General features: G+C 37.8%; 3 protein-coding genes across 3 annotated transcripts; 1 reads left to right on the top strand and 2 right to left on the bottom strand.

The window, feature by feature from the left end:
* Position 1: 1 nt before the first annotated feature.
* LOC104805152 lies at positions 2-2,472 on the bottom strand. The gene is made up of 4 exons (XM_010529589.2): positions 2,288-2,472; positions 1,452-1,973; positions 669-858; positions 2-395 (listed from the first exon to the last, which is right to left on the bottom strand). Exons 2-4 carry the CDS (start codon positions 1,970-1,972, stop codon positions 186-188), a joined length of 921 nt encoding a protein of 306 aa, XP_010527891.1. The 5' UTR covers position 1,973; positions 2,288-2,472; the 3' UTR covers positions 2-185.
* Positions 2,473-2,635: 163 nt separating this feature from the next.
* On the top strand, positions 2,636-4,453 carry LOC104805151 (60S ribosomal protein L10-1-like). Its single transcript, XM_010529588.2, has 4 exons — positions 2,636-2,739; positions 3,308-3,806; positions 3,985-4,069; positions 4,168-4,453. Exons 1-4 carry the CDS (start codon positions 2,730-2,732, stop codon positions 4,234-4,236), a joined length of 663 nt encoding a protein of 220 aa, XP_010527890.1. The 5' UTR covers positions 2,636-2,729; the 3' UTR covers positions 4,237-4,453.
* Positions 4,454-4,907: 454 nt separating this feature from the next.
* On the bottom strand, positions 4,908-8,068 carry LOC104805150 (F-box/kelch-repeat protein SKIP11-like). The gene is made up of 2 exons (XM_010529587.2): positions 7,743-8,068; positions 4,908-7,606 (listed from the first exon to the last, which is right to left on the bottom strand). The coding sequence occupies exon 2, from the start codon at positions 7,083-7,085 to the stop codon at positions 5,595-5,597; it is 1,491 nt and encodes a 496-aa protein (XP_010527889.1). The 5' UTR covers positions 7,086-7,606; positions 7,743-8,068; the 3' UTR covers positions 4,908-5,594.
* Positions 8,069-13,058: the final 4,990 nt, after the last annotated feature.

Raw genomic sequence — 13,058 nt, 5'->3', positions numbered from 1 at the left:
ATGAAGATAAAAAGGGCAGAATATTTAATAAGAAACGCCATACTTTAAACATGAATTCAGAGACATCTGCAATGATTTATACTTGTACCAATTACAGGACCGACAGAGAAACTTGGTCTTTAACAACTCCTATCACACCAAGACTGATCCACTTTCAAGCGTTCCATTCCAACCATGTGATGGAACTATCGACTCTTCAAAGGCGTGAGACTGCCAATCTCCGGCTGCATTCTCTCCTCCTTGAACGGTTGCGTTGCCATTTCCGATAGTGCGGGTAACCTTGAAACGCCGCCTTTCCCTTTCCGAGCGTTAGGTCCGATCACCTCTATCATGTATCTCCACCCGTCCACTGGCCTTCTCCGGCTGAATATGTGTTGCTTTATGAAACTCGCTATCTGCTTTCCCGTCAATACCCGGAAAACTGTGAGTCTAAAGCTTCGTGCTTTCATCATGATAGATGATAAAGTTCATCCCTTTATCATGAATAGCGACAAAGATCCATGATTTATGAACAAAGAGAACGAATCGGGCATGCCAGACTACGAAAAATTGGGTGATTTTGAATCCTAATGATGTGCATTATACAGTAGATAGATGAATAATGGTATGCCAAATATGTCCGATGCACAAATATGCGAATGTGGTGACCGCTGCAAGTTACAATGTACCTGAAATTTGCAGAACGCAATCCGACGATCAAATTCTTGCAGGAGAATGTCTTCCTCTCTTTGTGACATGTCCCAGAGATTCCCATCTTGCTCTTTTGCAGTCGTTTCCCAACCATCAGGTTTGGCTTTCAGTTCTGATGCACCCGAGAATTCCAAATTCTCGAAATCATGGTTTGGTGAGTCAAAAATCCTGTTGTTTTTTAGCACACAAAGTAGAGAGCTCTTCAACAAAATCTCAAATATACAGAGTCACAGAATGTATCTCATGCACAAAAAATCTGGACAGCGCCTGCCCGGAAACACTGATCAATGAGGAAACACTGATCAATGAATGTACATACAATCTTCGATACTAACAAGCCATCCATCATTTTATCGGCGTAGCAAATTCATTAAATGAGCAAGCTTATGGGTCACTTTCATATCGGAAGTTCCTAGCTATACTCAAATATCATGCGCAGGTATTACCAGTCTCAATACAAACACCAACAACCAAATCTGATTCAGGAATTAGCAAAACCACAGTACCCAGTGAACACTAAGAAATGATCCTAGAGAGAGAGAGACCAAAAGAAAAATGCCACAGAAATTGATGCAGGACACAAAGACGTTAATGATCAGCATCATAAGCCCAAAGGGTCATCCAAAATGCTCAACTTGCAGAATCAACATAGCAAAAACATTCTAAACACAATTTCACCAGCCATGGCCAATCCTGAATTCATCAACCGTAATCGATCATGAATGTGGTTCTCCACATGAAGCATAGGAAAGAAACCATACTCTGAGTAACTGTCGAGCAGCCTATCCATATCATCATCACCGCCTAATCCAGAATCGCCCAATTTAGCTTCCTCGAGCTTCTCAATCTCCTTCACCCAAAGAGCAGCATGGATCCTCTGCTTCTTCAACCTGTAATCCTTCTTCATAGTCTCCAAGCTATAAAGCGATTCACTGACAACGTTTTCTTTCTTCTCCATGGTCTCTTTCCCGCTCTTCCCTGAAAGCGTCTCCACATCTACTTCCTCCGACGCCACAACCGCTGTGGACTCCGCTGCTGTCGCCGGAAAGTTCACGTCGGTCTCCCACGGTGCTCGGTTCTTCTCCGTCAGATCATCTGGTAGCCAAGCGGTTTCCCAAGCATCGTTCCACTCGTCTTCTCCATTTCGAGATTTCGTAGACATGGAATTGAAACGGGATGATGGCAAATTCAAATGGGTTTGTGAACCACTCCACAAAATTGAGGAAATAGGACGTGATCTCGTTCTAGCGATCGATCCGACAACACGATGAAGAGACGTCATCCTTTGATGGGACAAAAAAAAAAGCACGAGAAACCAATATTAGAACTTAGAAGTGAATGTGATCAGAAACCGGTCAAGCACAAACATAAAACGCGTTCGACGTCTCAGAAACTGTGAATCAAACCCAGCAACCAAAAGCAATAACAGTAAAGCAGACATGGAACATGTCCATTCAGACGAGCTCGAAGCAAACAAAACGAGAATAAAGAAAACGTGAACAGACGAAGTGTGAAGAGATAGCGACTAAAGCACGTAAAATCCCGAATTTCTTTATATAGTGCTCGAAACTCACAAACCAGGGAAGGAAAAGATCACCTAGGAGCAAAGTAGGAGAGATTTTGCTCTTCGGGAGAGATCCGATCCTATCGCGAAGTCGCCGAAGAAGATAAAACCAGAGAGAAAAAGTTCCGAATCCAGAGAGAGAGAGAAACTCTGGTGAGGACGTCGGAGATTCTTCCCTCGGCGAAGGTTGAGCAGAGAGTGAGAGAGGAAAAAGGTCTAGGTTCAAGGTTGAGATATTTTTGTAATTTTCGAGTTTATTAGGGGCTGTTTGGTAATATACGAAGTTTGGACACAAATCCGAGTCCAAAGTCCAAACACTCAAAAGTTTAGGCCGTAAAGAGCCCATATATTATGGGCTTTATAGGCAGTGATGGATATGTGTATTTCCTGTTAAATACGTCATGGAGCGCTTAGGGTTTTGTTATCGCCCTTAAAGGCAAATCGCAGCCGCGTTTTCAGCCAAGGAAAGGCCGCCATGGGACGAAGTGAGTTTCTCCCTCTCTCCCTCTCTCGCTCTCCATCAGTTTTCTAGAATTGGGGGTTTTCATCTCTGCTAGGTGGCCATGTTAGTCTTTTCATTGAGGATTTGATCTTCGTGTTTTCCTTGCTATTTTACCGAATGTTGTTCACGGTGTCCCGAATGAAAATTTTGCTTATGTTGGATTGGATGTGAAACTAGGATAGATTCTTGCTGGTGTTACATATTAAGATTTCATCTTGTCGTGTGATTAGATTCCTCTCATGTTTTGGTCTCTCGATGATGAATAGTTTTTCTTTTGTGTTGAAATGCATGTCGAATTCGTGTTGTTTCTGTCCGGGTGAAGTTCACTTTTCATCCTTCTTTTGTTTGAATGAAATGTATGATGATATTTTACCACTTTCGTTCCCCGATTTGTAATTAACGATTTCATATCCTGTGGAATTCGTGTTATATGGATGATATGTCAGAATCCTTTTCTCGCTATTCGTCTTGTATGAGATTGGCTCGGTGGAGAATTAACGACTGAGCCTTTTTTTAACTTTGGATATGGATAAACGGTTCGTTATTTGCAGGACCTGCGAGATGCTACCGCCAGATCAAGGGTAAGCCATACCCGAAATCACGGTACTGCCGAGGTGTTCCTGACGCAAAGATCAGGATCTACGATGTCGGGATGAAGAGGAAAGGAGTCGACGAATTCCCCTTCTGTGTCCATTTGGTATCATGGGAGAAGGAAAACGTATCAAGCGAGGCATTGGAAGCAGCTCGGATTGCTTGCAACAAGTACATGGTCAAGTCTGCTGGAAAGGATGCCTTCCATTTGCGGGTTAGGGTTCATCCATTCCATGTCCTGAGGATCAACAAGATGCTTTCGTGTGCCGGAGCTGATAGGCTCCAGACTGGAATGAGGGGTGCCTTTGGAAAGCCACAGGGTACTTGTGCCAGGGTGGCGATCGGACAGGTGCTTTTGTCTGTCCGTTGCAAGGACAATCATGGTCACCATGCTCAAGAGGCTCTTCGTCGTGCTAAGTTCAAGTTCCCTGGTCGTCAAAAGATCATTGTCAGCAGGAGCCGAGCCAAACAGACACCTTGGAGAGTTCATTCTCATACCTGAAGACCAAGAATTAGTCAGCAGATGGTATGTCTCTAAAGACTTCATCTGTTCTCCTACCCCATGTCCGATTTGTGTTTAGTTACCTCTTTGTTGTAATCAAACCCCACCTCTGATTCATTGGATATGCAAAACTTGAAGGGGCTTCACAAAGTTCAGCCGAGCTGATTACTTGAAGTTTAGGCAAGAGAAACGTATTGTTCCTGATGGTGTCAATGCTAAGGTCTGTCTCATTCCTTCATTAATTGTGATCGATACAATGCTGGTAATCATTTCGTGTTAAGATCGAAAATGGGTTTTTTGTTTGGTTTTTGGTTGCAGTTTCTTTCGTGCCATGGACCGTTGGCAAAGCGGCAGCCGGGACAAGCTTTTTTGCCGGCCACAGTTTAAGTTTCTGAAGTGTAGTTTCTTCCGGTGAGAGGAACATAATCTGTCTTGAAATATTTTCCTCAATTTGGTGTTTTTGTTTGTTTTGGTTTGATCAGGTTTCATTATCTCTGTCTTTGTGAGACAACTTAAAACGTCTGTGATGATGTTATTGTTTCGACATTTGTCTCTTTGTTCTAGACTTAATCCTTGCATTTGGAGACTTGAAGCTTTGATCTCCCATTGCTTTTTCAAATTTGGTTAACTAAATTTGTCATATACATATGTTTTTATACAATTGTCTGCAAATAACTCGATAAAGTTCTGATAAAATTTTTGAAGTTAAATGTAGTAATATATAGTTACAGACTATACGGAAACGTAGTGTGTTCTTAGAGAAGATGAGCATTAATAAGCAACTGAGGGATTACGCGAATCTTGCGCACACGCATGTGTATGTAGAGATCCATTCAAGCAAAAGACAAAAACATGATAAAAGGTAGGATTTTTCTTTGCAACCATGGTCTTGAGAAGGAAACTGAAAACAGACCCAAAACGAAGTTATTTCTTGCAAGCAATCGATGTTTGATAGCTTATTAGGAGACTACTACATCCACATAAGACAATGTCTCTTTCTACAAACTGGGAAAGAAACCAGGGAAGGAAAAGGATGATGATGATGATGATGAACAATGTCTTTAAGCTCTCATGAGTAATTCAATAAACCCGGGTTCCGAAAATGTAACCTCGTACAAGTTTCAGGGTTCTAAGGCGAATCCAGAAACAGAATGTGATCATACATTACAAACTATGAAACACAGAAGACCAAAATGTCTAATGGTACAACATAAGAGCTCTTGGTTCTTTCTCTTCTATCGTTTTTCGGAGAAATAGAAGGTAACAAAAAGAAAAACACAGAGATGAGTGACACTGAGACATACCGGCCTATGATGAATCGATCCGTCTTTTTTTCTTTCTTTCTTTCCGGTTCCTAAATGGATAGAACCGCGAAAGATTCGAGAGCATAGTATGAGACACATACAACAAAGTTTAAAGGGACAATCCCTAACCCTTAAAACTCTTCAGACTTATTAAAAAAAAACCTGTTTCTGTGTTTCCTGAGAGCCCCTCTCAAACCTGTCTTGGTCTCTAAAATCGGAGATTGTGGTAAAATAATTCAATGGAAGAAAACTTTGTAAGCAAAATAAATATGGAAGAAGCTTGGAACCTTCTCTTCCCTGCAGAGTCTTGTGATGAAAGTGAAGCATTCTACTGTCCAATTAAGTGTTGTTGTAAGCCAAAAATCCATCAGCAAGAATCTTCTGTTCTGATGAATCTGATCACATGTATCCTCTTTTTCTGTTTTCTTTTCTTTCTTTTTTTCAGCATCCCATAACCGCACAATTGTAAACGAAATTAGCAGAGTGTTTTCTATCGAGCAGCGTCCACTGCGGAGGGCCATGGCTCGGTATCCATGAGTTCAGCTCTATGAACCCTCCACCCGAATTCTTTGGCCCACCAATCACGATCAGACGTTCCCCGCAAGCCCTGAAGGCAAGCCCCCATCCGTTCACCGAGTCAGCTCGTTCAGGCAATCTTCCCACGGTGAACCACTTCCGTCTCTCTTTGTCATACTTCCTCACCTCCATATCAGTGTGGTCAGCAGCATACAACTGGTTATTAACCACTGCAACAAGGGGCGGTGCCTCTGCCGCAGCCGGCATCTCGCTCTCCCTTGCAGCATTGCTCCTTGGGGGTGACATTTCGGGAATCTCGGTCCATTTCTTGGTGTCTAGATCATATTCTTCCCCGCAGGTAAGGGGCTTAGAGTCGTTGCCACCAATTCCCCCGATGACATAGAACTTCCCGTCCATGAAAACCCCTGAACACATTTTCCTCGGCTTATTCATCCTTGGGAGGGTTGTCCAAGTCTGATGCTCAGAATTGTACATCTCCGCAGAATTCAGGATCTTTCCTTGAGAATCACAACCACCGGCCAAGATTGCAATTTCTCCGAGACTGGCCGAGCCAAACAGACACCTTGGAGAGTTCATTCTCATACCTGAAGACCAAGAATTAGTCAGCAGGTCGTATCTGTATATCACATGGGAAGAGTGATCTTTTCCAAAGACCAGTAGATCGGTCCCGACAGCCAAAGATTCCTTGTCAGAACACATGAAGATGACACTGGAAGGCATGGTTGGTAACTGCATCCATTTTCTTGAGACCGGGTCGAAAGCCACCCATTCCAGGAGTTGGCAAGAGAAGTACACCCAGTGCTCCACAAAGCCATTCTGCCTCCTCAGTCTGTAGATCTCACCACTCCTTACCAAAGAACGGAAGGTCCTGTTCAAGGATGCAATAGAGCCATAGTCAGATCTCGAGCAACGGATCAGACAGTTTATCGAGTTGTCCCGACCAATCCCCTGGATAAGGGAGTGCGAGTCGGATGAATCCCCACCATCATTGCTTGAATCTGATTGCTCTTTCTCTTGTCCAGTAGAAGTTCCAACATTGACAGTGATACCATCTGTTTGCTCCTCTCCACTCGGGAGATAATCCACCACGTTCCCACCAACCTCGGAATCAGACTGGCCTTTCTCTCGGCACAGAGAGACAGAATCACTTCCGTTGTCAGAATCAGACACCTCTTTCTGCTCGGTAATGGAACAACCCATTAACCTCAGGGACTTGCTTCTCCTCAGGCTATCTTCAAGCTCAACATCAACAACCTCCGACGCTCGTTTTCCATTAGCGAGCTTGTTATCCGAGGCCCCTCCTGGATGCATGAAAGACCACTTGGATTCAGAGAGACGGGAGCTCGAGAAAACCCTAAACAACAGACAAGAGTCTAGTGATCGATCTTCCAACATGTCTTCGCCGTACAGCTTATGATGTTAGAAGCAGATCGATTCCACGCCAGGATTCAATCCAGATCCCCCGACGGAAAAACACGAAGCAGCACAAAACAACAAGAATGCAGAGAGAACCGATCGAGCTAAAAGGATCTTCAATCTGCCAAACCCAAATCACCGAGACGGATTCAGCAGAGGACGATCGAAAATTCCCTCTTTTCGTCCACGAACGCAAAGTCGTAGACTCTCGAATTCCGAATCAAATCAATCGATCCAAATCCAATGAGAAGTGGACTCAGATTGTAGATTCGAACAAGATTCCACTCAATTCATCACCCAGAACAGCAAGAACATCAACCCAAGACCACACCTTTTCCAGCTCCGAGAACCAGATCCCCAGATTCCGATTCGAAAAACTTGTCGAAACCCAGTTCACAGACAAGGAAAAAAACCAAAACCCAGAAAATCAAACAATCGATCCTGAGCTGCGCATGATTCCTTGGCTACAGTGGAACTATCCAAGGAGGGAAAGAAAGAATCTTCAACAAAAAGGGAGAGCAAAAAGAAAGAGAGGTTAACATAACAGATTATAATAACAACAGTAGCTGTAATGGTTGGATGAACTTACGGATTGAATTAACGAGAAAATATAATTAAATCACGGGAAAATCTTACTCTCTCTCTCTCACTATCTTCTTTTAGCTGTTTCTGTTCTTCGCGTTTCTGTCGTCTCTCGGATTCTCTCTGCAAATCAGGTTGAAGCTTTGGCCCTCGCAGTTAAAATCTTTGGAATTGGAGGTCGCCGCCTTCTCTTCTCTTCTCTCTCTCTCTCTCTCTCTCTCTCTCTCTCTCTCTCTCTCCCCTGTTTATTTGCTCCTTTATTCATTCCCTAACTTTTCCTTTGCTTAATTAAATTGTAATTTCGTGAAAATGAATGGTAATATTGGTATTTGTGTAATGCTTAAAATTAATGCGATAGCTGTTCCAACAAAGAAGAAGAAAATTAAATGCAGGATTTATTTTAAATTAATCTCAATGTTCTTTTTCCCTACCTATCTACCGTTTCAGCCCAAATACGTGAATATATATATATATATATATATATCAATGTATATGTGCAATATTACCATACATTTCTTTTAAAAAATAATATATCTATATATATATATATATATATATATGCCGTTGAGAATTCATGGGATTATTATTAAAATGCCTAATCTATTACTATTTTTTTTTCAACTATGATTTTATTATTGTTTTTTCGCAAATCTTCTAAAATAACGGCATGTCTTCATTGTCTTGTGAAAGTCAAATACTAACACTCTCCAAGTCTCTTAAAATTAAAAACAAAAAAAAAGTTTCGGTACTTCAATTTTTAAATTTTCAAGCAGTCAATGTAATCAATTACTTTGAATAAAATGTTGCTAATTAATAACCTCCCGTATATTAGTAAATTTTAGTACGTTGTCCTTTACTTTTCATTTTAAAACAGATTTTGTAATGATTTTAAGTTGGGGGCAATTATATTTTGCCCGGTCTGAAATTTTAATATTGGTTAAGCCTTTTTATTTGTAATTTATAAGTATCATAAGATGGGGGAAATATAATAATAGTAATAATTATTTGTCGGGTTTGAACATTTTAATAGTGATTCTCAATTGCTAGTGCCTTGTGTTGTAACTTCTGAGAATATATATCTTAGTGGTCATGCATTGGACAGCAAAAAGGAGGTATTGGGATTTTCACAAACACTGTTTTGAGTATTTTTTATTTTTTTTATTCAAAAATCCATATAATATATAAAAATTTGTAATATTTATCGTGTATATATATATATATACTTATAATACTTGAAAAAAATTACTCTCAATATATATTATCTTTAATAAAAATAACCGATTGACTATAGTTTATAATTGTGCATCAGAATTGTACAACAAGGATTGTGAATGTTTGTGTAGATACGTAATTGAATAAAATGTATAAAATTGAATAAATTGTACGGATAAGAGCAAAGCATAACTGAACAAAGATTATTTGGAATACGAGAAAGTTGGCGACGAGCAATCTAGGGCCACGAGGCACGTGTCTACGCACGTGGGGCTGTTCACATATTATCATGATATTTTCTTTTAAAAAAATTTATTATTACCTGTTATTATTATCGTACTGCTAATATTATTAAACTTAGGTCTATTTTTTTTAAAAAAAAATCATCCGAATTTTAAAAGTTTGTTTTAATCATGAGGGGAGTGATGTCAAAATGAGCCCGGCTCGCGAACTGGCTCGCGGTTGGCTCGTTTTTTATCGAGTTGGGCTGAAAAAATAAAAGACCAAATAAAAATGGGTCGAACGAGCCAGTTCGCGACGAGTCCGAGCCGATCCGAGCTAGCTCGGTCGGTTCCCAACCCGGTTCGTGAGCTGACATTTAAAAATATTAGGGTTTTATACTTTAATTTATTCACTTCTTCTGTTTATATAGCAAATTAAAATTCATGATATGTTGATATTGGTGTATATTTTTTGTTATATTTTGATGTTGTTGATGTATGACACTTTTTATGTTGATGTTGATGTATATTTTTTGTTATATTTTGATGTTGTTGGTGTATTACACTTTTTTATGTTGGTTTGGTTTTGTTAATTTTTCTTGATTTAGATATAGTTTTATGGATTGTTATGTTAAATATTTTATGTTATATTGTATGACTTCAAAATATTGTTATGTAGACTTTAAATGATTAATTTTCATGTAATTTTAAATTTTTTTTGAATAATTAGATAAAAATGGGCTGGCTCGCGAGCCGGCTCGGAGCTCGGACAATTTGGTCTGGGTCAGAGTTTTTCTAGCTCGTAAAAAAACGGACCGAACGGGTTGAGAAAAAAATGAGCTGGCTCGAGTCGAGCCGGTCTGGGCTGGTCCGAGCCAGCCCGTTTTACATCACTAGGAGGACAGCTTCGTAGCATCCCAACCTTTTAAAAATTTTCAGACCGATTATTTTTAAATTTAACTAATTTCTACTACGTTTCACATATTTGTTAATTCCAATTTTTCAACAAAAAATATTATTTTATAAAACAGTATTTTTCATTGGAGTATTTTTTTTATTAATTTAAATTCCATCTGGTTTTTAATCAATTTGATTTTAATTAATCAAATTGAACGAAGATACGGTTATGTATTAATATTTTTTATTGGAGTATTTTTTTATTAATTTAAATTCCATCTGATTTTTAATCAATCAAATTGAACGAAGATACGGTTATGTATTATCGAATTTCATTTATTCCCGTTTCATAGTTCAATTTACATAGGCATGGAGGAGGTTGCTTCTGTTTAAGAATGTAATAAACATGCTTGTAATTGATCCATAAAATACGATCATCCGTGTATAAAAAGACACACGACCAATATGCGTTTATTGTTTATATTTTTTATTTATTTAAATCCTAGTAAATTTGAAAGTTAAGACAAATGCATAAACATTTAAATAGATTCCCTAGCATTTTTTTTTATAAAATACACATTATGGGTATCCGTTTTACTTTAATTAATCTTTTGTATTTATTTACATTGTTAAAATGCCACAATTTTAGCTAACGGAATCTACTTTGCACCCATCAATATTATATATATATATATATATGCACACACAATATATAATAATATAAAAGATCATATTCTATGCACTTCCAAAATATATAAGAAAGCGCATATTTAGAGATATTTAAATATTGTTGTGGAGAGTTTGAATGGATATAAAATATGTTATTTATTTATTTTGAATGAGCTATTCCGTAATTATATTAAAAGTAAATGTTACGTTTAAAATGATTATTTAGAAAAAGTACTAATTATATAAAAACGATTAAGAACACACCACAAAATAATTAAAAAAGAGGCTAAATTGTGCCCAGATTCTGGCGTGCACTAACCACTAAGGGGTTATTATTATAATCTCCGCGACCCCATCAACCGAGGCAGCTGTCGTCCAATGATAAGAGGCCACGTGTCAACCACTCGCCACGAGCCATGTGTCCATGTGAAGCATTATTGGACGGTGGGAAAGGTGCTTATGACTAATCGCACGATTTGCATATACATATATATATATATATGTATATAATCGAATTTCGTTTATTTATAATTAATTATTCACGTTTGTTTTTTGCAACGAAGAAAGGTAGAGAAAACAAACACGCCGCAGTTACTAATGTATGGATTAATTGAACTGCCCCCTCAAATATAAAATAAATAAATAAATACCCAAATAAATATTACAGAAATCGCTTGGTGGGTGTAATGTAAAAGAAAATTTAACCGACTAATAAAAATGAATATAAATATATATATTATATGAAAAAAGTCGCTATTAGGCAAATAAGGCGCATTGCATTAATTCCACATTTGAAATAATCCAAACGTTTGTGGGAAGAGGAGCTGTCCACGTGACGTGATTGTCTGTACACACTTCCTTCTCTGGACATCATTCCTCTTTTAACCATCCCCTCTCGTATCCCCCATTTTCATCTAAATCCTTAATTACTCTTCCTCTTTTTTTCTAAACAAAAAATTAATTACAATCATATATATTTACAATTCATAGATTTTCACTGTCTACCAAATTCATTGCAACAATTTTTTAAAACTATGTGTATGTATATATTAAAAAAATATGGATCGGGCATTATTTTTGTCAACCGAATATATAAATTAATGTTTTTTATTATTTGCCAACTCTTTTTGTTGGAATTATTCTCCAAATGTTTTAATCCTGTGATTATATCAGTGGATGAGCAATTATCAGATGGGCCACAACCCACGCTATATCCGTGTATCCCCTGTTAAAGAAAAGCCAACTAATTAAACGAGATAAATTCTCATATCTAATCCCATCAATCTATAGACAATATTTTATATGTAACTATACTCATTGAAAGTTGTATACTTCAAATCTATCATTACCGTAAAATACCAAATACGTTAAACTAGTGTATATATGTTATTTTTTTTCTTTCTTTCAACGATATATATACATTATAATTCTGTCAATATATATATATATATATGAGATCATTTTTCAAATTAGTGTATGTTAAATCTTCGAATCCGCCGTTATTGAGATGACGTGTCGATTTTTCATGCATATAATCTTGTGTGTGAATTTTTACCTTCTCATTTCGAGTCAAAAGGGCACTCAGCACGTGCTCGTCGTAAAATTGAGTTCACATCATCAATTACGTCTATTTTCTTCCTTACATATATATATATGCTAAATGAATTAAATAAATTCCTATTTTTTTTTTAAACATCACGGGGATTGAATAATAAAATTGGACTCGTTCAGTTTTTTTTTTAATGTCCTTACTATTCTCGAGTTGTCTTTCGTATATATATACATACATATATGCATGTATATATATGCAATTTATTTATTTTATTTTGGTTACGACTAAATAAAAGTCTTTTCGGATAGAAACAGTTACTGTTAATGAGAAGAAGTGTGAGATAACAAGTTGGAAGGGGCTCTTTGATTGGACCAAGAAACGAGTCAATTAAAGACAAAGAGCGTATAGGAAAAATTAGGTGGCCAAAATTAACATGTTTATATAAAAAAAGATACGCATGTTTGATGTATTCTTACGCGGTTCCCAACGCAAAAATGGGATTCCATTACGTTATGATATATATATACATACATATATATCGTATGTCTTCACTCGATCTCTAACGTTTTCACCAAATAATATTGGCTAACAATGGTAATTAGATATAATACAAATAGACGTTAAATCAAAATAGTGTGTATCGGTTATGAATATACCATTCCGAATGTTATATATATATATATATGCGCATATGAAAATCTGCACATATTTAGAAATTTGATGGATGCCGAAAATCATAAAAGTACAAACTTTTGTATAGAGAGAGGGAGAGAGAGAGAGAGAGAGAGAGAGAGAGAGAGAGAGAGAGAGAGAGAGAGA

Source organism: Tarenaya hassleriana, unplaced genomic scaffold, assembly GCF_000463585.1.
Source record: "Tarenaya hassleriana unplaced genomic scaffold, ASM46358v1 Cleome11, whole genome shotgun sequence".
Lineage (NCBI taxonomy): Eukaryota > Viridiplantae > Streptophyta > Magnoliopsida > Brassicales > Cleomaceae > Tarenaya > Tarenaya hassleriana.
The sequence above is the reverse complement of the archived record's forward strand: the minus strand, read 5'-3'. Positions and strand labels throughout refer to the sequence as shown.